This window comes from Epargyreus clarus, unplaced genomic scaffold (genome assembly GCF_041222505.1).
Source record: "Epargyreus clarus isolate Ecla_fem2 unplaced genomic scaffold, WU_Ecla_fem_2.2 ptg000009l, whole genome shotgun sequence".
Classification (NCBI taxonomy): Eukaryota; Metazoa; Arthropoda; class Insecta; order Lepidoptera; family Hesperiidae; genus Epargyreus; species Epargyreus clarus.
This window is the reverse complement of record NW_027332217.1, coordinates 7,760,811-7,788,783: the sequence shown is the minus strand read 5'-3', so window position 1 is coordinate 7,788,783 and position 27,973 is coordinate 7,760,811. Positions and strand designations below refer to the sequence as shown.

Here is a 27,973-nt window from a genome sequence, read left to right as displayed (position 1 = left end):
CTGGTAGCTGTGCGCGCACCTCGTTGCCCTGTGTGGGAACAGTAGCAAGTGCGATGTACTTACAAATACGCGATGTACTTTGAAGGTGGTAGAACTCTTTGTTGTTCGACTCCGGCGGCACCACCGCCACACCTATCTCTACCTAATAACAGCAGTGTTAGGCGCTGTTGTGTTCCGTTTTGAAGGGTGTGGTAAGGGAGATAGACTTTTCCGAGGCGTTCCAACTTAGTCCTCAGGGATAGTCCAGGGGGTCCATAGGAATATGTACCTAATCATATCTGTCTAATCACTTACCATCAGGTGGACTGCATGCTCGTCTGCTACTCCTATATTATAAAAAACACGCACTTTTTTAAAACTTTCTGTTACCGAAATTTGTGAACAAACATTTTGCGCAATAAGCTGATCTCTGTTATCACCTAAAATGATAAATAATAGATATCGTATATAAACGAGATCGGATCTGTCTTATCAGCAGCCAGATTTTATTTGATAATTATAGATCTACTATGACCACCGCACTAACAGTAAAATTATTGTGATAAAATATAGTAATAAGATATCGGAGCAACTAACTCATATTATGTATCATTTTTGTCATGAACACAAAAATAACATTTTTGTCATATCTCTTAAATTGTCAGAAAAAAAAAAGGTTTTTTTACGTACCTACTTACATCATTTCTTTTTAATATTGTAGAGCATATTTTTTAACATAGTGCCGATATTGGTTCATCCATTTAACTCTTGACATTTTGCATTATTTTTTCTATTTCCTATATATTTTTTATTACAACACAATCATTCCAATCTACCCAAGTGTGTAAGTCTTTCTTTATTCCAATTTCTACTCAAGTTAAACCTCATGCATACTTTGTTACATATTATTAAACTATTGAAGCAAATTACTATTTCAATCGATCGTTAGTAAAATATACAGATAATTAATCGCGCGACTCATGCGCGGGTAACGCAACAATACACGTGACGGGCAGGATATGGTAATCGGCGAGTGATTGCGTTTGCCCGCAGTCAATTGCGGCAAAAGAATGCCAAATCCACTCGTGGATCAGTGGCGCGGGAGCCACCAATGAACATGGGTGTTTCGTGGTACGCGGTGGGCTTTCTCGCCGCCAGCGTGCTCGGTGCTACTATTACGCGTGAGTTTGATTTTTATATAAACGCACCTTAGCTTGTAATTATAAACGGACCTTTGATTTTTTACGCGGTCACTTTGTTTTCTTTTTTTAATTTAAAATTCATGTTGAGTGATATTACATTGTATTGTTTATTATTTTTTTCATATTTTTGTATGTTATTGTTTCATATTTTTGTCTGTTTATTTCTAAGTAATATTATGAGTAGTAATTTATAAAATAAATAATTTAATGACTTGATTTTATGAGACTATCTCATAAAATCAAGTAAAATAAATACTCATGTTATTGTGATTTTAACCGACTTTCCAAAGAAGAGAGGTTATTATCTTTTCAGTTTAACTATATTACATATTTATATTTACTAGTAATAATAAAGAGTATTTATCAGAAATCAGAAAACATATAAGGACTATGGTAAATAAATATAATCACCATTGATTATAAATGATCATATTTATTCAATCATTAATAAATCAAATAAGGATCAAATACATTAAGATAAAAAAATAATCTTCACCTTAATGACGCATGAAATAATAAAAAAAAACAATAACCTCCATGATTTTATTACGCAAACGTTAGGCGATAATTTAAATAAAATATCAAATGTAATAAAATCAGATTCAATTTCATCGATCAAATCATATCTCCAATGTCAATAATTGATTTTATTTAAATTGTTGATAACAATCAAAATTAAGTATTCGAGTTTCGTATTCGAGTTTTTGTTATAATTCGAGCTGCCGCCTGTTACAAACACATATTCTTACATAAACGTTGCAACAATATCCTACTTTAGGAAAAAAAATATGTTTCGCGTAACTACTTCGAAATGTTCAAAAAACTGCTCGTAAAGCGATTGTAAGAAAAGACCATAACATCACAATTACAGATTAAAACATAGAAGAAAACAGACCTTTCATACTATTTGTAATATTGTACATTTGCCTAAAATATTCGTTCAATCACAATACAATACTAATATTGTACGTGCAGCAACCCTAGTACATGATAGCAACAATGAAATCATCAATCGGGTGTGAAAAATGTAACAGGTGAAATGTGACACTGTTCGAATGTGTACTGTGTACTCCACTATGTGCGTGACTGCTTGGATTTGGTTTGTTAAATCATTATGTCAGTTATTAGGGCTGCCAAAACATCCATATAAAGTAACGGAAAAAATCAAATAAACAATAAATATATATATAACGATAAAAATAGTAACGTGTTCGTGTCATAAACGACCAATTCGATTGCGTTGATTGAATTATTCGTATAAGTCGCGCCAAAGTAAAGTAAATTAAGGATTCTATGATTTTTTTGGAAAATTTGTCATTTTTAGTACAAAGACAACAATACCAATATAATCTGTTAAGACACTTAGTATACCTGATAAGCTAAAATTATAAGAATAACTCGCAATAAATTTCGCTTTGGATATTCTAAAAAAGTGAGCAGCAACATTAGCAGCATTAGCAGAAAAAATTAGAGTCATAATCTTGTTTTATGTAAGTATATGAATGAAGAAAAAAAATTGTATACAAAGTAATAAGATAGACAAAGTCCATATAATTACAATTCAATCTCTTAGTATTGAATGACAGAAACATCAAGATGGTGGAAAGTTGGCAACCCTGCAAGGAGTTCCTACATCTTACATAACAGCGACCCAATCGCAGAAGGAATTGCACGCATTTAGACTGCCATTACTGCAACTTATGTCACTGTAATTATGTAATTACGATCATTGTTTGTATCACACGCCTTACACTGGTGTTATACATGACAATGAAAACACTGAATAAATAACATAAATAAATTGTAATAAATTTAAAATTATTTAGTTTTAATAGTTTTCTATTCAAAAACTGTGAAGAAAAAACATAAATAAAAATTAAAACTGATAGAATTATTTTTAATAGTTTCATGACCAGAAATGTTGAATAAATAAATTTAATAAATAATTCAATTTCGGTTAATAAAATCATTTTTATTCAATAATGCATAGATTACAAATAAGAACAATGTGTTCATAATAATGATGATAAATTAAATTAATCACAAACAATGTTTATTATCATATTATTTAAATCTATCACGTTTAACATTTTTAAATATCTCATGCAATAACAAAATACTTTTATACAGATTAAATTACTCGTATGCTTAGATTTAATTTAATTTATGCTTAACGTGAGAAAATCTGCTGATCGATTGAAATTAAATCATAACTAATAACAACTCATCAGTATTTTTTCTAAATATTATTAAATAGTTAATTGTCCTCACTACGCCAATCATATCATAATAATTAGGTCCATCGTTTCCTGTAGCACTAAACAATCGCAGTAAATAAACGCAGGATAAAACAATTAATGTTATTGAATCGTGACACAACGAGTTAAAACCAGAGTACAGCTGAAACAATTGCAATCTTTGTGAATGTAGGTCTTGTAGTTAAAGTATGTATGGGCGTATATTAGATGAAGGGTAAAAGTACCGGAATCCCCCCGGCCTTTCGAAAGCGAGAAAAAAGAACTTCAAACTGGTTTTGTTTTTGGTCGACTATGTACCGGACTGAAGGGGGATCACGGGCGAGAAAAAATCTGCAAACAGCCTTTTTGTTTTTCGTCAAATATTAAATTATTCCGAAAATAATAATAATCTTGGAACCCTCCATAATAAAACTGTATCTACTCATTACTCATTTAAATTAATATTAGCATTTTATTAAAAAATAAAATTACAATATTTTTTTTAATTTTCTTTAAAAAAAACTTTCCATAGTAGGGACACTTTGATGAAAATGCAAAGTATGTGTAAACTATCTGACTTTAGAATTTACAGAATCATTTTATAATTTTTAATATGTAACGGATACTCAGGATACGCGAATTTTTATTTTTTTGCCAATGTTTCGAATCAGTTGCATGTATAATCACGGCGAAATTAAAAACCGCGGATCGCGAGTACCCGTTACATATTAAAACATGTGTAAAACTATTTATTTTATTACGAATTAAAGTGCCCGACATTTTCAGTATCGTTCATGCCCTGGCGGACCCCGTCGACTGACACTGACATAAAATCGAGTCGTATAATGCGAACTCTCAAACGTGTATGTACGTACTAGGTACGGTTACTGAACCACATTTCGGTGACGGTGGCACGAGCATGTTAATAAACGGGATTACTTTTTCGGTGAACGGGTGCGATTATACAGATGCCGTCTCACGCCCTTTACTAATCAGACTTAAGATTATATAGATGCCGTCTTACGTTAGTAATCAATTCTAAATTCGCCAAACAAATATCGAATATTGACAATAGGCTAAAATTGTCATATGTCGATGTTTGGTAGGCTAGAGTTGAATAGAATGATTATTAAAGTCAATAAAAGAATCTGCACCCTTTACCCTATTAGCCCATAGATTTCCAATCAACGCCTCCAGCGGACTGTGTAAAAACTGATTGGAAATGTATGGGAAATACGTAAACAAATACAAAAACAGTCATATTTGTAAAAACGTAAAAACTCATACTAAGGGTACTGAGGTGCATGCCAGAGAGAGCAGACATCTGGCAGTGACGCGGATTTTTATCTAAATTCATATTAATACAAATTACGTAGCGATGCAAAACATACGAAACGGTGTGGCGCAAGCAAATATAAAAGTAGAAAATACTTCTCTGTGTCTACATCGTCCTTGGACTCAGTGCCTATTCACACATACCAACCACAAGCACGACCACGCCACTATACATCACCACAAAAATAACTGTGGAAGGAGCAAAATTGTATGAAAATGCAGTTTTGCTATATTGCCGTCCAAATCTACAGTGTGGACGATATTGTCCACGTCGTTACAACACGACCATTAACAACACCTCACATAAGAGGCCGACTACTCTCTTTGCAAAAACACGGTATAACGCAAATACAAGAAGTAATCTTTACTAACATATTTTTTATCGGTGTTATGTGGTGTGGCTGTGGTAGTTGTGGTGTGGTAAGTGTGAATGGACACTTAATCTCTTCTTTCTAGCCCGTTATTTTTATTAATATTTAAATTAAAATAAATATTAATAAAAATAAAAAAAAAATTCAAATAAAACCACATAATAAATATTAACTGCACCCACACTTATGTAAATAAGGCATGTGTTTCAGATTATGATTTCCTGATGATAATTAAGACGACGTTTAATCACATAGGTATTTTGAAATTAAAAATAATCGGTTTTCCTAACAATACCTAATTGCCTAATTAAAATTAATGTTATGTAATTGGGATTTTCTTTATAATAGATTGAAGCGAAACGGATTGCTAAAATGTAAATATTAATTACATACCATTTAATGACTAACCTAAATATTTATAACCTGTATAAATGTTATATGTATTCAAACAGTGAACGTACTAATTACTTCATAGTTTTAATTCATTGATATACAATCTAACTTGTTCAAATGGTTATTTCCTTAACGTATGTAACGTTTAAACTTTTAACAGCTATAGTTCCGGGTGAAGTCGGCTTCCCACGCTGGCGATCCGGATTTTATTTATAAGATTGCAGTAGTAAACGAACATACAGTCCATCTGACAGCAGATTGTGACAGCCGCCCATAGCCCTATATAACCATGGACCATACATTGTAAGGGCTCTGCCTGAAGCTGATCATAGATGCATTGCCACTCCTCGGTACCAACGAACACACGAGAACTGCTTCACAGAAAAAATAGATGTAACCTATGTTACCTCAACTATTTTCTTCTACCTCATACGTTCTAATACTCTTCTAAATTCGATCACAACTAGATTCGAATTCAACTTTACATTTTTTACAGTCATGTATATATTTCGGAAGGAGGAAATAAATAATCTATTGCTTTAATATTCTTAAAAATTGTAAATAGAGTAAAATATTTTATAATGATCTTAACAGTGTGTCAAGCCTACGAACACATAGTTGGCCAGCGTAGTGGACTATGACCTAAGCCCTCCTCATTGTGAGATGAGAATCGTGCCCAATAATAGGCCATAGAAGCATGATTCGGTTACAAATCTAAACAAATTTTGGCCAACAAATAACAAAATTTAACAATAGGCTGAAACAGTCAAAATTTCGATCTTCGGTAGGCATAAATTGGATAAATTGATTATTAAAGTCAGTAAGTCACTGATGGGAACAGTCATACTCCACTACGCTGCTACAACACGACACATAATCAGCATCACTATAACTGCACCCACATACTCCATTGTCACTAAGTCATAAAAACTATGTTTTAATAAAAAATGTTGTTCATATCTTATGAATATTTCTCATTCGAAGTGAAAATGTTGAGATAAAATGTTACTCATTTCAGCGGCTGAAAAACAAGTTTTAGAAAAGTCGGCGTGCGGAAGGGTGTGGGTGACGGTTCACTCGCCGGAGATACGGCTAGGGGCGGGAGGAAAATTACTAGATGCTATAGAACTCAACTGGGATTTCAGTTCCTGCTCTACCATTCCCACGAGGGTAAAGATGAATTACATATTCCACGCTAGCGAAAATTCTGCCAAGTTCTAGATTTGCATTATGTTATCCGGCAGTCATTTTACTAACCTACATTTTACGCTGATTCGGATGTTTACGCCATTTTATATATTAACACAAACATTACATGAACTCATATTTTAGTTCACGTAATGTTTGTGTTCTGAAGGCATGAAAACACAAATATCGCTGCTCCTAAAGACTAAATTGGAATGCAGAATGTACTATTACTTAAGACATCATGTGATAAATCTTAGAAGTACTTACTGTGAGGACATGAGATTTTCCCTTCCATTTTAAAGGTTAATTTTGCCGGAGTCAATGGACTTGGCTGTATGTTATCGGCCGCAATAGATGCATACTTAGAAGAGATTATTTCTGTCCCAATTACACCCAAGTTGCCCCTTGTAACATTTACAGAAAGACAAGGATCAATGCTGTTGTAGACCGATTCTGCAAGATCTCCAATATAAATTACTGCCAATAAAAAACTCACTTGTGAACTGTTTCATGAAAAGTATATTTATAAATATTCAATATAGTAATTTCATAAGCAGGTAAGGTAATAACTAAGTAGTTAATTTTATACTTCAAAATCTAAATACGACTGGCATGAAATTTGAAATTCAATACACACCTTGTTATTTTTCAATCCCAAAAACCTACCATAAACGCAATTTCTTTAGATTTATTCTTTCATTCATATTTCTATGCAAATGTTCTATGAACGAAACTTTGTAGTACTCCGTACATCTCTTGCGTAAGTCACGTAACATTCGTCAATCAGACGTGACATTCGTCTATTGACACGTTTTTGTCACTACATAACAGTGACGTAACACGGAACGTGGAGCCCTCGTGAAATTCAAAGGGGCCCGGGAACAATAACTCCAGTCATCAGTAATTAGGAAGTTAAAATTGTATATGATGAAACGGAGTCCCCTTTTATTTGGGCCCCAGGCGTTTATTCAATCTTCATACACTATTTTATGATAAAAGTATTAAAACAAACATACATAGTAGGTTTACATAGTTGTATTGACATTCAAAAAGTGCTCTGTAAAGAACCTATTTTAAATTAAAAAAAAAACGATTTGATTTTGATTAGATTTACGGATTGTGTAATTGGCGACTGATCACCATGGACATATGTACTCAAATCCAGATAGGGTTAGATTCTGAAATCGGCAATAGAGCTTCTTGTAAGGACTAAGTTGGAACGTCGTGTATAGTATCTTTTCTTTAGTATTCTTCAAACCAGAACAGAGTAACACTGCACTATGTTACCACTGCATCAAAAGTAGTCCAATACCACACATATTACGCCAATCGCCTGACTATAAGTACCTATAGTTATTACTATCTGTAGCTATAGCATGCGATGCTAAACCGGAAATATTAGCGCAAACGCTAACGTGCAAATACACGGAGAACTGTTTCAAAGAGTAATTAAATATTTGTATTAATAATTGCAACCACACATCACCTTAATCAGTTCATTCTACGAGTTCATTACATATCATTTTACGGTCACAGTATTACGTTCTTATTTAAATACTTATTGTACCACATCTAATAACGGTGACTCCGAAAAACCACTCCCTTTACAATGCTGAAAGGGAAAGGGAGACATACTTATCCGAGGTATTCCAACTTAGACCTCATGTGTATCAGCGCATCTGTGACCGACCTTAGGTAAAAATCTAATCTTATGGGGTTAATTGCTAATATCCTTGAGTGGCAGTAGCCACTTACCATCAGATGGACTGCATGCTCGTCTACTACTCATCTATTATAAAAAAGCGTGATTCATGTCCAGCAGCAGACTTCGAATGGATTTAAAATTTTATAAATAGGATAACTGTACCATTTCCTTATAACTTAGTACCTAACTACAGCAATATTCTTCTCTTTGCAGATTGGTCTGTTTGACGACAGACCGTCTTCATGGAATAATGCATTGGCAACGTACTTCATAGGGTCAAGGGAGGGTCACGTGGTGACCAGTATATCTCTAGGTATCGGCACCTTACCAGCTGGTTGGGAGTCGAGTCCTGGTCTGAAAGGCCCTCACTGCCTCTGGCCATGGGTTGGAGCCGGAGAAAGCCAGATACAGTCATACAACTGCTTAAAGATTCAGCCTACTTGGATGGAAGATAATGCGTAAGTTAGTTCAATGCTTCATATGTCATCTACTCTTATTCTTAATGAGTTCTAGAATAACATGCAAAGTAACATTATATTCTTGGCACTTGATACAAATGGGTTATACCATCATATTACTAGCTTGATACTTACTTGTTAATTGTGAATAGTGAATATGGTCTTGTCTCAGAATGGGAGCGATCAAACCTCCAATTTGTTACCTTTATATACCTTTGAAAACATTAAAAAAATGTCAAGCCTAGGTACATGGTTAAATTTAACTTAACAATCAGAAAACATTAGTACATAAACCGGTTCAATCTTGAATTGAGTTACCGTGGTATCCAGACGACTTTCTTATTGCTGGGCTATTATCTTATTTGTCACTAATCGGGCAAGATGAATGAGATCTTTAGCACGACGGAGCTTAAATGTGTATCTTACAAAGCTTAGCACATTATATTATACAGTTATTACGGGTTTTAATATGTTGTTTACTGTTTTCTATGTTATTCACTCAGTTATTCGCAGAATCAATTCTGATGAGATTTTGATCATAATGCCCAGCATAAAGCAGATACTATCCGAACATCTACTAAGAGTTTCTTTAAAATCCGTTCAGTGTACTCCTCCTTGCATCGATGTCCTCAATGCTGAGGGTCGTGACCCCTCCACGGATCACCATATCATATTGCGCCAACGGTGCCTGTTCTCAGCAACGTGGCTGTCTTCATGCATCTTGCTGTTAAGAGTGGTGTGGTTATTTATAGGAAGTTCTCATTCTATTTTAATCCATTATATACGTTATGCGTTATTCGGTTTCATAATAGTTTTGTCACGTCACATCAAAACCACAAAATCGCCTTTGTTAGAAATTACGGTAGTGGCATTCACGGTCGATTTAATGTGATGATAGACCACAAATCATTTCCTTTTGGGAATGTTATAAGAACAGCTGCATACATTCGTATTTTATGTGAAATAGATCCACACAAGCTTACTTTTAAATCATTACTGTTGCTAGCTGTTGTAACACAAAACAACTAGTAATATCAGTAGGCAATTTTTTCCCGACTACGAAGAATATTTTTCGAGAGTATGTACGTCCGTATGTCTCATTCCTGCTCAAACAACTCAAACAGCATGTTTGACAAATTTTGAGTACTAACCCATGCAGTCAAATCTCAATATATAACAAGTTCTGCTATTTTCTTATACTTCTCGTTATTTTCCTTCGTAGTGCCAGAATAAACAGACTTCGCATCGGCGACCTGGCCTTACCTGGTACCCACAACGCCGGTGCCTGGCGCTTCGACACTGAGATCAGCACTGTGGCCCGGGACAGCTTCGTCCTCTGCCAGGACCGCTCCATCTGGGCTCAGCTTGTCCACGGCATCAGATACTTTGACTTCAGAATCGCTTACTACGATGTTTACCCCAGAGAAGAAGATAGGTGAGTACATATAATTGTTATCACTAGCATTAGATTCAGTTACGTCTAATATCCACGATAACAGAGCAAAAAATAAACACAAATAAATTATTTTAGTGAAAAAATGTATGTATTAAAATATTCCAAAAATGGCGCAATTTTCTTATAATCTTGAAGATTATGTATGTTTTATGCAGCTAAGATACGATATATGGAATATTATCTTCAAGAGTTTAGTTATCAGCTGTAAGACTTTTCGAGAAACAGAAAATATAACATTTATGTAAATAAATACACACAATTAGAACGTATGAAATATGACTTACTTATCATGCTTTTAATTGGTTTAGATTTCCATGTAAATATTACACCATATCTACATTTAGAAGTAATATTAACACTAAAGTACCTGTTCAATTGATATAAGTCATGTATTAAGTTACGTCTTTATGTCGATATGCCGTGGTCACTTGTTAATCATAATAAAAATAATTGATTTTTTACACTGATTTTCTTCACGGTCTCATATACTATAGCAACCATAATGGTCTAAGATCCCGATATAAGACGACCTTCACCGAGCTGCTTAATGGATAAAACTTTTTTTTTCTTTTTATATGAAATTAAATATTACAAAAAGTATATTGCAAATGGGTTGTCTAAAAAATTTCATGCCAGAATATGATTTTTTTTAATGATTTTTTTTTCTTAAACATTTCACTGGTCCGATAACTTACATATCAATCGAAATTACGAAGCCTATAGAATATGCAAATGTTAGGTTGACTATTCTTTTCCTCTCGCAGCCCTTGGTTAAGCGGATATAGACAGGTAAACAAGTTGGCCTACCCAAGGACTGTGACAGGAAAAATAGTCAATCTAACGTTTACATATCATAAGGCTTCAATCTTTCGATTAGTATGTAATTTTTTATTTACGAAAAAAGTATTTTTTTTTAAGAAAATAAAACTTCTGGCCTAATATTTTTTTGTCAACCTATTCGCAATTTACTTTTTGAAATATTTAATATTTAATTTTATATAAAAATTGTTTCATTTTCAAGCAGCTCGGTGAAGGTCGTCCTATATCTAGATCTTCTACCATAAAATTTAATTGTGAAATTATTATTATATTAACTATAAATATGTATTATCAAAATAACTTACGTCATAATAAATTTTAATACTTAAATCTTTCATTGTTAATATGCTAATACTCATGTTGTATTTGTGCATAAAATGACATTACAATTGTTGATAATAAGGAAGTCACTTAAACATCTTCAGATAGAGTATCGGTAAATCCAACAGTATTATCATGTCTTGAATCCATAATATTGATATCTGAAACGTGCTAGAAAGTAACTATTTTGAGCGCTTTAGATAATAAACGTAGATTTAATATAGATTGGTCGATATGAGATGTTGACACGAATGCCAAAAGGCAACACGGATGGTTAATAAAAAGAAACTGTGGAATTAAAATATGTATTGGCCTATTTACTCGTACAATATAAAATTCAACTCTACCATATTTATTCAATTTAAAGGCATTTTCAAAACAACATTGCAGAGTGATTGTTACAATAAAATTTGAATTCGTTAGTGCCTGAAAGGTTTTTTGTTCAATATAGCAAACAAATGTGATCGGGCTAGTATGGTTCAACCTGGGAGGTACCACCGTCACTCTCATCCGTAGCATGAGACAGATATATGGAATCACGTAACATTTATGGAGTTGGTCAGAGATGTCCATCTAAAACAGATACTGCTTAACATTAGGTGGACTGTAAGCTTATTTTCTGCCCCAAACTTATAGAAATAAAACTTAATAGCACATTAACATAAATAAAAATCTTAAATCGACTAACAAGCGCATTGTTGTTTACCCCTTTTCATTTTTATGCGCAACCAAGTGCGTGCTGCTGCATACGATTATGTATTACAAATGTCTATCTAATCATTACATAACAGCAAGGAATCGATTACGATTAATTATTTATCCATGACATCAGCATGTTTGTAACTGAAATTAATTTAAAATGCTAATTGCAGACAAACCACTAACAATTATTTAAAGACCTTTACCAAATAAGTAACAAATGTGTTCAGAGTGCAATGATCGGCAAATTACACTGACATATGTTTAATTAAAATTTATAGCACTATTTCTAATGAACACTTCGGAAAGAACTTTAGTGTGAATTAATCAACGCACTTTTTGATCATAATTAGTTATGTTTGTAGTCGTTACTTACTGCCAATGCAATGTTTTTCTGCATCTGCATATATATATCGTGCATCATCATCATCGATTTCCCCCACTCGATCCCGATCGATCGATTTGACGACCCGCGTGGCGGAGCGGCCACCATACCGGTCCGACGCGCAAAGGGTCCCGGGTTCGATCCCCGGCCAGACAGATATCTAAATGATGAATTTAGATTTCTGTTTCTGGGTCTGGGTGTTTGTTTATTTGTTGTGTGTGTCCATGGCACCCACGACACAGGGAATCCTAGTGTGGGGCTGTGAATGTAGAAAGTGTTTATTATTGTTTATTATTATGGATGTGGTTTGGTTTAAGATTTGGAAATCTTACGGCAAACAACCATCATAGTTACAGAGTTACATAGCCATAGTATTTCAGAAGGGTTATAAATTTTAGAAATTCAAACGTTATCTCCTCGACTTTTTTCTTAAGTGACCATTAAAATGTCGGAAATTAATAATTAAATGAGTTTCCTTTAATGGAGCTGACACATCGCAACCTAAGACCGTCATTAAATAATTAACAGACAAGGAGTTGATAGGAAATACAATCCTGGTGGATCCATAACAAGTGCCTGCGTATACCTCCGAAAGATATCAGATGAAATATTATTCTTCGGACAGGCTCCTTCATGATGATTGGCATAATGATAAGATGGTGTTGTCTAAAGAGTCATGTTTATGACGACCTGCGTGGTCGCGCAGTCACCGCAACAATCTGACGGGCAGAGAGTTCCTCATTCGATCCCCGTCCAGACAGATATTTGGATGAGTAATTTCGATTTCTGGTATGGGTCTGTGTGTATTCGCCTATGCGTGCACCCATGACAATAGTGTGGGGCTGTGAGTGTAGAAAGCGTCTTTTTTACTTTACCTCACTCAGCGCAGGCTGCAATGGCCCACAGAATATCAAGAAGACTAATGCCACTTCTTTAACATAATGGTACTCTTTACCACTGGATGTTTCCAGCCTTAGATAATGAGGATATCTAAACAATCGTTAGATTGTTGTTACGTGTGCGCGGTCAGGCGAAGACTCGCATGGCTTCCTCATTGCGTAAGGAAATGTTGTGAATATCATTAGATCCAGACTCCATGTAGAATATGGGCTTTACGACTGATTTTCTCGGCCTACTTTTTATTGTAAAATACCTTCCAAAAGTTTTATTGTGGATAAAGAAATATATGAACACTTTGAGTAATCCCGTAACAATAAATTACTTACCTTTTGGTTTCCGATTCTGGAAGTCCACAATTCGAATCCCAACCAGGCACCTCTGAATTTACAAAATTATGTGATAAAGTAAATTAGAAAATAATATCATAATATGTTTTGGGGTTACAAAGTTGAAATACTGTAAATTTACTTACTGTACTTAACAAAAACAGACGAGGCTTTGAGAATTTGACCCATGTGGAGGTTTAGTTGTCGAATAAAAGTGTATAAATACTTGAAATATACTGCCTTTATTAATTATGAGCACGGTCATTTAAAGCAATTAATTCTAAGGTATTCGTACCCTCCATACTCCTGTAACCCTCTGTTAGTATATACTTTGTTTATGTACAAGACACATGTTGCACTGGCTGATAACTTAATATTGAAAAATAAATGAAGAACTAATTTCGTAATATATACAAATAATTCTCTTTCAGATACTGGTTGAACCACAACTTAATAAGAGTCCGTCCACTCGTGCCGCTACTGAGGGAGATCAAGGCTTTCTTGGATAGTACTAAAGAGGTAAGGACTCTTTATTTTTTGGAATTATGACAAAAATACTTTTAAAGTTAGGTAGCTCGTTGTAACAATGGTTCAAAACTATTCGGAGATTTAAAAAAAAAACGAATTATCATAAAAATCTATGTGGGAGATTGATTGTTATTTTATGCAAAATAATGCGCACGAAAGGTTTGATTATAATGAGATAAAAGTATCTGATAATCTTAATACTTATTATCGTACTTATTGATAAATAATCAAACAATATAATGAGAAAATTAATATTTTTCTTAATCTTAAGAAGCTCGTAGCGCTGTAGTTACAATTTTATCTTTGTTTAGTACATTATAAATAATCAAAACCAATCAATGATTAATGATATTTATTATTACGGATAATGAATATTTATTATTCGTTTTATCACTAAGTACCACTAAGTATCAAAAAGTAAGTTACAGATTAGATAATGTGATGGTTTGATAAGTTAGGAGTTAAATTTCTTCGGGATTAATTGAGTGGTAAAAATTAAAAATACCTATTTATATTTATCTTAAAGTAATTAATTAAGATGGTAAATAAAATAAATATAACATGGATTATATAAAAGGTAGTAAATACAAAAGATGTAAAGCAAAATACATACAAAATTTACTAATAGGCCATAAATGCTGGCATGAGCGTAACTGTATACATACGTATTTAGTAATGATTATCACTTGCTTTTTCATAAAAGAAAACAGTTTTATATAATGTTCTAGAAGCTATGTGAAGTATCGACCCACATAGCCAACGTGAATGGACCATAGCCTGAAGACTTCATATTCTATGGAGTATTGTGACCAATATCATGTTTTATGTATTTAGTTTTTATTTAAGTATTTACCAATAATATCACATTTTATACAATTTAAGGACCAAACAAGCATTTCATCATCATCAACCCATTACTGTCCCACTGCTGGGCACGGGTCTCCTCTCAGAATGAGAAGGATTAGGCCATAGTCCACCGCGCTGGCCAAGTGCGTATTGGTAGACTTCACATACCTTCAGAGTCCTACCATACCCCTCAAGCCACCAACAGCATTTGCCACTATTATTATTAGTGAGATGTATTAATTATTATTCAAAATGTAATCAATATTTCCCAGTGCTATGAGGCAGAAAAAATATAACTAATCAAATATAATCCCCATTTCCAGGTTATATTCCTCGACGCGCATCACTTCCCAGTAGGATTCTACCAGCAGAACGGGGCCCCTATTCGCTCTGTGCACAATGGTCTCATACGGCTAGTGCAGCGGGAGTTGGGGCCCCACTTGGCGCTCGCGACTCAGTTCGGCACCGGCGCGGGGACCAGGGGCCCCACGCTGCAATCCCTCGTGGACGCGGACAAACGCCTGCTTTTTAGTTACGTCGATAATTCTATAGTCGCAGGTATGTTTTTTTTTATGTTTATAATTTGTAATAAGCGAGCATGCAGTCCACCTGATGGTAAGTGGCTATTGCCGCACATGGACATTTATAATCAACCCCAGATAATATTAGATTTCTGGAATACCTGGGAAAAGTATGTTTCCCTTCAAAACACTGCAGCATTTAACACTATTGTAATTTATCAGAAATAGATGTAGTAGTAGTATAATGCTGCTGGAGTAGAAACACAGAGGGTTCTACCACCTTTAAATATCTGATAATTGTGACTAACTTCATAGGTTCTTCATATGTCCATGGGCGGCAGTAGCCACTTACCATCAGGTGGACTGCATGCTCGTCTGCTACTCTTATATTATAAAAAAAAATTAGAAATCTGCGGTGGTCTGCTCCAGTCTAATCGTACTGCCTCTACTACCTTTCCATTATATTAAAAATGTTCATACATAATAATAATTTGTCCACTAAATAATTTTACTACAAACAAATTCATAGCAATATCACAGAAACGGTATTTGCAAGTAGGGGGAGTCCGGGAGAGTTTAGCAGGTGGGAGATATTAGCCACTGCTCACAGAACCTTTGTAGAACTAGATATTGCGACGTTGTCAAATTTCTTAAACTCCATAGGCGCCCCCCACCTCGCTTACGCGATGCCGTTGCAATCGGCAGTTTGGTTTAGAAGTGAGAAATTATAATACGTTTTCGTGCCCGGAAAGTAACTCTTTTCAATTTTCTATATTTGATTTCTATTGTTTACTGTGAATAAATTTCAGCACGTCATTTATATACATCGTAAGTGATAATATCCTAGTAACATTCACGGCAGACAGCTTGTACTTAGGTGTCATAGTTTTTTATAAAAATTTAATAACAGACAGCTTGGCGTGGGGTGGGAGACATTAGCCCGGCGTTGGGAGGAGACTTTACCCAGGGTAATCTCTCCCGCTATCAGTCTCGTTTCTCCCGCAATATTTTTTTATTTTATTTCAGATAATCATCCAATTAGCCTTTCAAATATAAGAAAAAAGAAACAGATAGAAACAGAAGTAATTTATATTTGTAAGTAATAAGAAATGCTTTAGGCGATATTGATAAGCAACAAGTTTATCCAAATCAGCTTTAATAAAAAAAGCGTTACTGATTTCTTTGAAAACCTCAAACCAACAAGATTTTGTCAAATTTAGGGAGCATTTTGTAAAATAATCCAACGCGTCTCTTCAAAATCGTGTTCTGTTTATCCTCGACAACCACGAAAGTCATGTCATTATTGAAGTCGTGAAATACGCAAAATCAAATGGAGTAACTTTGCTGACTTTACCACCCCATTACAAACATGTTGCCATTTATTCATCTTTCAAGACTAGATATAACTCAGCCATGAATAATTGGATGATAAGTAACCCAGGACGAACTGTTACGATCTACAATATACCCAGATTTGTAAGAACTATTATGTCGTAGACTATTAGCTAATCCAATATTTTGAGTGGATTTTGAAAAACTGGGATACACTCCTTTAACCCCGACACCTTTACAGATGAAGACTTTTTATGCTACGCGGTAACAGATAGAGGAATGACTAGTGAACTGCAAGAGCAAGATGTTTCTTCGATTTCTTAACTCTCAATAGCTGCAGAACTACCTCCAAATGTAACCACTATCGAATTACATTCAACATTTATTGTACAACGTCAATCAGAGCCTTCAACATCAGCATCAGTATTCATGAATGAAACGTCTAGGGCCAATTCACCATCAATTTTGGCCGAGGAGGAATCTCAATGTATATATATATCAAAGATGCCCAAAGTACCTTGTTTGTGTCCTCATTTACTATGTAACATTATGTACCATATTCTTATGATTCAATTTGTATTATGTAGAATTACAATATTTGTAGAATTACAATTTTCAATAATTATTTTGCCTATTTTTAAACCCGGGTAAAGGCTCCCTAGTTGGAGGGTCAAGTCTCCCACCCAGGCGGGAGATATTAGCCCAATGTCAATTTGGTAGAAATCGTTAATTACTCATAAACTATTAATAATGTATTAAACTTTCTTATAAGAAAATATAGATAAATAATGAGGCTTCAGATACAATTTATAGAAATAGCAATTTTGTAAGAATGGAAAGATTTATGAGCATTTTAGTGGAAGGCGGGTCATCTCTCCCGGACTCCCCCTACATTCTACTTGTGATAATACGAAAGCGTGATTAGGTACACAAGAAGCTCGAAGCCGTAATTCATACAATACTAATTAATACCAGCCTTGTCACGGTGTTGGTTTTGTATTTGTACATTACGATATTACATGCACACTAGCAAGCACGCATCACAAACATAAATCCTATATACTGTATCACAGTGTATAAGGCTGCGTCCATATTGGCTAATAAAAATAATTTTAATTCCGTTCCGTTTCTATAATAATAGCTTTTTGAAGTCTAATTTAGGATTCAGGATCTATCTTCAACCGCCTAAAATCCGCCAAAGCCTTCCTAATATGCCTAATTTTGAATTATGTATCCTATGTTTTAGTCTCCAATCAAAGATTTATAAATTTATGGGATCGACCATACTGTACCACCTACAGACTATTTATTATCACTTAAATTTTCTTATTATATGGCCCATCAACTAAAGTCGCATAGAGCTGTATTTTTTAAATAAAATTGTTCATATTACGTAGTTATATGTCTAATAGAATCTATTTGTAAGTAGCTAAGAGGATATTGAGTTGAATAGTTGTAGACGAAATAATGACCAATAAAACAAAAAACCCGATAAAACAAGAATAAATTCAGATTGATTTTCGATAAGAAACCTACCTTTACGTACCCATTACACAAGGTTAATATCGTACACCAGTAGCACCTTCTTAGCCTTATCTCAAATAGCTCTAAATTACTTTAGGCTCTTCGGAAGGAATTAGATAAAACCTAACGATAGTTTGAATCGACAAAAGACCTTCAATTCACTAGAATGGACGCATTAAGCGTTTCAATGAGAGGTAGGAACGATTAAACACAGGCTTGGCAAAATGAAATAATAAAGGGTTTTGTACATACGACTAGAAGGTATTTGGATTCCAGAAGCACCACCGCTACATCAATTTCTATCTGATAACAACAGTATTAATGGTAAGCGAACACACTTATCCAAGGCATTCTAACTTCGTCCTCTGGGGTAGCAAAGAATCAGTAGCCGAGCTTAGAATCTGGCAGGGCTCCATTCTCGTATGTGGAGATGATATTCTGTATTAAATTGTATAAGGTAGGACTTCGAAAATTGTGGCCTATATTAACTTTTTCACTTCCTCCATCAATATCGCTATTCGAAATCGCGTTGGACCGATTAAAAATGTGTATAACTTGGAAAACTAAAATAATGTTTAAACTAATAAATTTGTATACGCATAATATCGTAAATATAATTCATTTTCAGTCCGGTTTCGTCCGATTCCGTATCGGCGTGTGTAGACACCCTAAGACTGAATAGCGTGCTTAGAACTTCGTTTGCACAAGACCTAACGTTTGTTCCCGACACACACGTGTGCAATGAATGACTGTCTGCGTCTTTGTTCGCAAGGAGCTGCTCTGAATGACTGGAACACAATAAAACTCAGGTCCCTGACGTTGCCTCGCACATTGTTAAGATATATTTTCAAAGGATATGTTATTTTTTATTTTATTGCTAATTAAATAGGATATAAAATCGATTTAAATAACTGTTTACTTATGCTTTTAATAAATCAGGAGCAACAGATATAATTTCCTTGAGATATAATTTCCTTATAAATTTAACCAATACAGTAAGGTATGCTTGCTTGCTTGCTGGTCAGCAGACATTCAATAGCAACATTGTTACAGTTAAGTGTTGTTACACCTACTGTGGTAAGGTTCGAAGTGGGTCGTGGGCAATCGCGACGAAATACCGGCTAATGCACAAATAAAATTGATAAAACAAAGATTTACTAGTTTGTTTTTTTTCATCAGTATAATATATGAATGAATGACTAATATATTTAGCCCAAATAAATAATATTAAAAATATAGATATACAATCTATATAACCCATATCAGTAAACTCCATTTACTCAAACTAAAGTTTCTTAAACCATATCATATTTTCCCAAACATTAGGTAAAGTCGTAATAGATTTTCAATTGATATTAAAAATGTGTAACGATTACCCAGTAAGTAGAACCGTGCGCAATGCGTTCATTCAAGATTATATAATGCGGTTTCATTAGCCAATAAATCAACCATCATTATGATTAATTAGGATAGTCAGGAAGAAACATGAAATAAAGGTGTAAATACCGTGAATTACCGTGAAGCAAACAAATTAATGTTCCATATCAACTGTAAAAATAAAACGATTCGATACATTAATTCCCGTAATTTGTCCAGAAAAAAATGATAAGTAGCGAATATAGCCAAAACTTTATACAACTTTACAATTAAATGTTTATATATTTTTTATTTTAAAATAAAATGAATACCTAAATAAAATATGAGGTAAGTAAGGTAAGGTGAGGTAAATAAAGGTAGGTAGTCTCTAAGTCGTAGATTACAGAGTAATGTTTCTGTTTCCTTATTTTCCAGATAACCCCTGGCTGTGGCCAATTCTACCTCATCTATGGGCGAACACAAACGACCCCAACCGACTGCTACAGTACTTAGACCGGGCTATCAGCACATCGCCGCAGCCATCAGCGCGTTCCCCTATGTTCTCCGCGATGGCGCAAACTACTCCTACGGTCCTTGACATCCTTTTCCTCCGCGGCTCGTTGCGTGAAAACGCCGACGCCGTCAACCGAAACGTTACCGCACGTCTCACAACGCGCTGGCGAAACCAAGCCAACATCGTATCCACTGACTTCTTCCTAGGAAACGACGTCATCGACGTATCGATAGCGATAAGCACGGAGCGAGCCAACTGGTTATGACGCCGCGGTGCTCGGTCCAGAAGCGGTGGTCTTCACGTTAACAAGAAACCTACAAAGATTATAACGACGTATCGCTCCCCTTGGCTCTCGTTGGCCTCACATCGCAGCCGCGTCAAGCAGCGCCGCCGACTGTATCTACTTGGCCAATTGATCTAATTGACATCTGATCAAAAGCATCCGTTACGATTTATAAGCACACTGCCAAACATTCCACTGATGCGTCAGTGGACAGTAATAGTGAGATAATTTTAGTTATTTTATTTGTATTTAGAAATGAACTAGTCCATTGTTATTTTTTAGTTTCAAAATGTAGATTAGTGTAAATAGTAAATATTACCATAAGCATAGACTTAATTAAGGTAATATAAGATGATGGTGTTAATTAACGACAGAAATAAACAAGACATTTTTGGCTAAAAATCAGCTTTCTTTTACTACTCTTAAAAATACATAAATAGAGTACCCAATATCGGTATTAATAAATAATTTCTAAACATTAATAATAATTGTACTTGCAACAAAAAACGAGGTAGATTCACCGTGTCATACGACACAAACACAGTCAGTTCTAAATCAGTCACGTGTGTGGAGCCAATAACGGCAAGAGTTCTGCACGACTCATCCGGGAGAGGGCTCTCGCGTCGAGCCCCATTGCCGCGGCCGCACCGCGCACATCCAATCCAAAACTCTGCAACAACGCAGCAAGTGCAACTTCTTCACCTGTGCGAGGATCCCGAAGCCGTGGACACGATCCATTACACTGAGGCCACGAACACCTCTCAACGAGTCTTCTTGGCGCACATCGAGCACGTTCATGTCTTCCGCCGTTATTCAGTCGACGCTCCCAACATGAGATAGCACGCGGTAACGATACTCCTGATACGTTGATTGCCAGCCATTCAGGCCTCGCAAGAGCACCGTGAGCAATGCATGCAGGTGCGAAAGTAGCTCGAACATTCTTGAGGCTCGCACGAAGGGCCGCTCCCGTTTCATGTACCGCGTCCCATTGTGCTCGTGACCGGGGCGCACGAACTCCCTCGGCAGTGAGCTGAGCGGAATCGAACAAGTATTGAAAAACGAATAACGGTGTGCGAATATGCGGATATAATCTGTATCCAAAGTAGCACAACCAAGGTTTGTCTGGATAATGTCGCACGCACGGTGTCGGTGGTGAGCCGTGCCAGAGAGAATGGCCGAGCCTTGCGATCGCGTCAGCTGAGGAAGCGCGTCGAGCCCTCGGAGGTCTATCCAGAAACCACCCGGAGTCAGATATCGCAGCAACTCGAACCCCGTGAGTTCGGAGAATTCTTCTCGTAGCATCCGCATGCAACATCACCCCGGCCCCTCCAGCACTCGACCCAACGAACAGTAGACGGCCCGAAAGACCCAACTGAAGAAGCTCGTTAAGAACGGACCGCACAATGAGGCGGCCTGCGAAAGCGAAACTCGAATTAGAGTTTTTAGTTGCCCGTGTGCCAGCCCACATGTCGCTTGAGCAGTAGGGTAACAAGACATGATTCGAGGCGTGCCATAGTGGATTGGCCACAGGGTCTGCAGAGAGCAAGGCAGGTGCGCGACGAGCTCTTGGCCAGCGGGACGAAGACATGAGGCCAGGTCTTCGACGCCAACGCGCGTTGCACGATGCAGTATCCCAGCAGTAGCCACCGCCTTCCAGGTACACCACCCAATGTTGGTTCTGGTTGTTCCGACGAAGGTAATACCTGAAATATTACAATTAATAAATTTAAAAAATATATATTTTTACATATTAAATAAACAAAAATATTTTGATGTAGAGATGCAAACAAATATTATTAATTCTAAACATGTTTCTAGAGATGAGACTTGTTATGCATTAAGGATATTAAGTCAATATAAGATAACACACATTTTGAGGGTCTTCATTAATGCATCTCTTCATCTCAATAGCGAACACATTCCTACAAAAGGAATAATAAAACAATGTGATGGCATACTTAATAAAAACTTTACGAGTAGATGCGAGAACCTCGGTCACAAGATCGCATAAGTAATGGCGTCCTCAACCCATTACTGATCCACTACACTGGCCTCGTGGACTTCACACACCCTTGACAACATGGACGTTTCCTTACCTTCACCGTTGTAGCAAGCGAAAATTTATTTGTAATACACATACATAACTTAGAAAAATAAAAAATGCCTGCCACCAGAAATGAGATTTTAAAGATTCAATAGAGGGGTCCAGTTCGACCACTAAGGTGTCACTGCGTTGGTTCTGCCAGTGCATCGCAAAATACAGAAAAGTCCCATCTCGTCGCCTCACCTTTACCAAGAGCGCTGGGAACGATTCTCCACTCAGAGTGAGAGATAGAAACCTACTTACTGTTTAATCGTACTCAAATTAAAAAAAAATGTCTAAAAATGAAATGAATATGTCTAGAAATGAATGTTTAAAAAGAATGTCTTTGCTCACTATTGTAATTTAGTTCATCATTAGATATGTTGTCTACACAATTTTTCTTCATTTTCACGTAGAAATTTATTTTAAAATGTATTTACTTCTCATCTATGTATATCTTATTTCTTTTTTTTCTCTTTCTTTCTCACATTCTTTCTTTTTTCATGTTCTACTTTCTCCCTTTTTTCATTTTAGTTCATTTCCTATTTATTACTATTTTTATTATTATTATTTTAGTATAGTTGTACCGCCTTCAATTTTTCTGCACATCCCTAAGGTTGACTGGGAGATAATGCTCTTTTGGCATTAAGTCCGCCTTTTGCACCACACCGTTTTTAACATTGTCAATAAAGAGTAAATAAAATAAATAAATAAATTCAAGCCTTACCCAGCAGGAGATCCATCGTTGCATGTGAGTGATGTGTTCGAAAGCCACATGAGCTTCAAACTGTCTGGAGGAGTCACACTCTCGCTATCCGTGATCAGGAGCGCCTGAAAACAAATGAAGTCAAATATTAATTTACGACGAATTAATCACAATTTGATTGCGGTATCATCTTGTCCCTTATTTCTGCGTACAATTCCCGTAATGTATTATGTTCTTATGTACAAAAAATGGTATTGTAGGCATTTTAAATAAGCCGTTTGCGTAACTAGGACTTCCCTGGATAAAAAGAGGCTGTCAGAAAATTTCAAAGGTTTTGATATTTAAAATATAAAGAAACTTTGTTCAGTAAAGTCGCAGTAACATAATGGATTTCCAAGGAACTGCTAAGTACTCTCCAACGTTATAGTACATAGTGAATACCCTTAAAAATACTACGTATTTTGCCAACCTAAGATTGTTTAGTGCACTAAATGAATCTGGGATTGAGATTACTTCGCCGTTTAGTAGGTACATCAGTTAACAATAATTTGTCGCAGTTCTACTTCTGCATTACTTTCTTCTTATTTCTATATCATAAATTCTAGGCGTCATGCTTGATTTAATATCAGGCTTCATAACTTTCCCTTACGACTTTAACTTAGAAAATCCTCAAAGTTTGCAACGTACAATATGTAGTATATTCCAAATATTTTCACCAATAAGGAACCTTTTTATCAAGAACTACGTCAAGACTAATAAGTGACGTCACAAGTCACGTCAAGTCGGTATCAATAAGACGAAATAATGCAAAAAGAAGTTATCCTAATTGAAATTAAGAATATAAACTTACTAAAATAAAAATAAATTATACAGTTACACGATATGTAACTAATATAAAATCATACGCAGCTTCAAGACATAGTAAACTCGTTTAAAACAAGTTATCTCATACGACCTCTGAAAGCTGCCAATATTATTAAAATTTGCATTTAATAAGAACCAACTATTACCTACTTTAAGTAAACGTAACTATCCTTAATTATTGAAACTCTTAAAAATAATAGACAATTGAGCCCTACGAAATTATAAAAAACAACACTTAATGTGTGTTAGACTTCGCTCTACTTTATTACACGCACTGTATAAAGAGGTCTATTTTTGATATATGTTCTAATGAACTTTCTATGTTCTAATGAATTATAACATAATTGTTATAATGTTTTAATGAATAAATATTATAATTCTAGGGGGCATTCAACCATCTGAGAATCTGCCCGGGCAAAGAAGGTATCCTCGAGACCCTCCTGCCCACCGCCCTATGTATAAAAAGTTATCGTATGGAATTATAACTTAACAATCATGTTAAAATACATAGTTATGTTAAAATACATAGTTAAGGCAAGTTAGTAACATTGCTCAAAAAAATTTATCCAACTGATTTTATCAATAATGATGGGAAAGTAAGCATAACGTCAATTTCTCCATCAATAATCTTAGACATGAATTGTGACTGTCAGAGTTCTCTTGGAAAAGGAAACATAGAGAATTTAAGAGTCACAGAAAATAGAAGAAGATGCTTAGATCCTGTATACGTATTCTGCTAAGATTTTGGTCGTCGACACGAATTATGTCTTTTTAAATAGAACCACTTTATACGTAGTGATTATAGACAATAACATTACACATAAAATGACTTCAAAACACTTACTTTACGATACCACAAATATTATCATTTAAACATTTTAAAAATACTTTACAAAAAATTGTCTACATAAGTAGCCTAAGCTTCTATACTTATGCGAAGTACGTTTGTCTGTCCTGGCTTTTCTCGGAAACGACTGAACTTTCACTAGCCTTTCATACAACATAAAGGAGTACTGGAATACTGAGTGGCATATAGTACCTACTTTCTATCCTAAAATAACGGAGGTAAACATTGTAAAAGCCTACTTATCTGCAAGCTGAGTGCTGCGACTTTCTCGAAAGTGAACTTCGAAATTGTAGCTGGTTATCTTTTTTATAAGATTGAAGTAGCGAAGCAGCAATCAGATCCGAAGTGGTCACTGGCGCCCTTTGATATCCCCAACCAAACCCATCCAAGGGTTCTGCCTCAAGTCCATCACAGATACGTTGCCATTCTTGAGGTCTATGATGTAAGTCTCTGTCTTTTAAGCAAGTCAGCAGGCATCAACCGAAATACCCTTCCACTGAAACGCAACAATGGAATTTCATGCTATCTTAAGAAAAAATAGCAATTTTTTTCGCGTGTGATGTCGCTAAATTAAAGAAATGTACTCGTAGATAATTTGGCATACATTTTCAATCCATTGTTTTAACCAAACTCCAATATTACCCCAACTACCCTAATTATCAAGATAATTTTAGACTTATAAACAAATTAGAACCCTTATGCTCTTAAACGGGCTATATGGATTCATAGTAATATAAGTAATAAGAAGTAACAGAAGCACTTTTGTACACAATAATACGTACCTACGCACTAACGCGAAAGCCAAAACACTGATTTGTAGGGCTGCCACTTCGTTTTTAAACCACATAAATTAAAAACAAAATCTTCGATAAGGATTTTTGTTTACAAATTCGGAACTTATTTTTATTTGGAACTAATATTATTTTATTTATTAATATTAATTATTTTAATCTAATATGGCAAAATTTGGAGAGATTTTAACGATAGTATAATATTATGAAAACAAATAGTGTTTTCTACGCGCAATTTAATAGAACTAAAAAAGAAAAAATAAATAATTAAAAATAAAAACAAAAAATATACACCATGCATATATTAACAATTTCATTGAGAATTACAGTGAAAGTACGAAGGACGATATAGAGTACATCAAACACAGAATCTCACCGTATATTTCAATCCAATGAGCCAGACTCTACACGCTCACTTAAAAGACCCTATTAAGTACTACATACCAACTATATTGAGGTGCAAACCATGATCTTATAACCGCGTAACGGATATGGGACTTAACACGAAAGCAATATAGCCACAATTATCGAAAACACGATATCATTACAATTGAGATAGAGCTCCTATGATTACTCCTTATTACGCTATTAGACTTTCACTAAGCTTTAGTTAAGCTTTAGACACAAAACTAAAACCTTTTCTCCCAAACAGAAAGCAAGAACCCTAAGCAAAGGAAACAATAAAAGTTGTTATGATCCGCACACGATCATGTTGTATCAAACATAACTACTTGGGTCATTTCGGCTCTACCATAAGTACGGAATACGATACTCCGTTCATAATATTTCCCGCACCTTCTGATATTTTCGCAGAATTTCCTAATTCATATTTGCGAATGTCTTTATAAATAGCGTTTATTAGAAGTAACTTCTTTAGTTATCGAATAGTAAAATAATTTGTTTGATTTAATAGACTAATGATAATGATTACGTCGTTTTTCTATTTATTTTCCACGAAAACGTATGTATTTGAACCATCAAAACAAAACACTATTATCGGCGCTATCAAAACAAAACACTAACTTTGCGAAATTAAAGCGTCGGAGGCACATCGGCGGACCGCGAAAATGAATCTCGGAGTCGCGGGGAGGAGGATCCTTATCACAAAATAATTGAGCATTGCGTACACAAAGGGTCCAGGTGAGGCAGTAGGTGCGGCATCGTCGGGCGCGGCGGCTGGCACTCATGACGGCGAGCGCGGCGGCGAGCGACCACGGCGAACACACCCCATACTGATCGGCGCAGGGGCAACGCTGCGACTGCCGACACCGTCGACCGCCTTCCGACAACCGAGCGCGCACGGTAGCACTCCCTGTTTACAAAATAAAGCCTCTATTTAGAGCGAGGGCGAAGGGCCGCCTCGCAGAGCGGCGTCGGACCGAATAAAGGTAAGAGGCGGGCGGCTCGTTTGTGCGGCAGGGGCAGCGGGACCGGCTCCGGCGGCGAGATCAAACGCGCCGCAGATCAAAGGAGCCGCCGCGCGATCGGCATCCGTCATTATTATTATGCAAGCATTACGGAGCGCGCGTGACTCAGGCGAGAGGGCCACGCGAGTTGCGCGGGCGCCGCGCTGGCTGCCCCCTCCCCTCGCCCGCAGCCATCCCCCACCTGTCACCAGACCGGGACCGAATGAGATGAGCGCCCTCGGGACCCGCGCCGCCTCCTCGCACACGGATTAGCCACGCTATGTACACACGTGGCTCCTCAAAAATATTTTGCACTTATTAAATTTTATAACTCTGACTCGCGAACATTGTTGCGAACAGGTGTTCTACACGGTTATTTACAATTTAAATGTCTGCCTCAAAACTACCGAGATCAATGTCCGCGGCTCGTTATGAGGTCGTTTAGTATTCGTGTGTTTCACGAAGGAAAATCGAATTTAAAAGAAAAGTTGTATGAGAAAGATTTTGCTTACATATTGGGATGTTAAGATTTTGTGGCCTATAAATTACCCCCAGTAAAGTCTCCTGTCATACTTACCTACTGTGGCAATTGTGACCA

At 35.8% G+C, this 27,973-nt stretch overlaps 2 protein-coding genes across 6 annotated transcripts; one reads left to right on the top strand and one right to left on the bottom strand.

Annotated features, from left to right (window-relative positions):
* Positions 1–1,002: 1,002 nt before the first annotated feature.
* LOC140744899 (PI-PLC X domain-containing protein 3) lies at positions 1,003–20,660 on the top strand. Of its 3 annotated transcripts, none has more exons than XM_073076599.1 (8): positions 1,022–1,160; positions 4,205–4,285; positions 6,536–6,687; positions 8,624–8,868; positions 10,091–10,303; positions 14,206–14,293; positions 15,472–15,706; positions 20,317–20,660. In XM_073076599.1, exons 1-8 carry the CDS (start codon positions 1,091–1,093, stop codon positions 20,658–20,660), a joined length of 1,428 nt encoding a protein of 475 aa, XP_072932700.1. In that variant the 5' UTR covers positions 1,022–1,090. The 3 variants fall into 3 exon arrangements, with proteins under 3 accessions (XP_072932701.1, XP_072932700.1, XP_072932702.1); XM_073076601.1 differs by having other exon boundaries at positions 4,205–4,296; XM_073076600.1 differs by lacking the exon at positions 4,205–4,285 and having other exon boundaries at positions 1,003–1,160.
* A 577-nt stretch (positions 20,661–21,237) lies between these two features.
* Notum (palmitoleoyl-protein carboxylesterase notum) lies at positions 21,238–27,522 on the bottom strand. 3 transcript variants are annotated; one of them, XM_073076602.1, is made up of 3 exons: positions 27,097–27,522; positions 23,489–23,592; positions 21,238–22,381 (listed from the first exon to the last, which is right to left on the bottom strand). In XM_073076602.1, the coding sequence occupies exons 1-3, from the start codon at positions 27,154–27,156 to the stop codon at positions 21,238–21,240; spliced, it is 1,308 nt and encodes a 435-aa protein (XP_072932703.1). In that variant the 5' UTR covers positions 27,157–27,522. The 3 variants fall into 3 exon arrangements, with proteins under 3 accessions (XP_072932703.1, XP_072932704.1, XP_072932706.1); XM_073076603.1 differs by having other exon boundaries at positions 26,993–27,110; XM_073076605.1 differs by lacking the exon at positions 27,097–27,522 and adding an exon at positions 26,346–26,947.
* Positions 27,523–27,973: the final 451 nt, after the last annotated feature.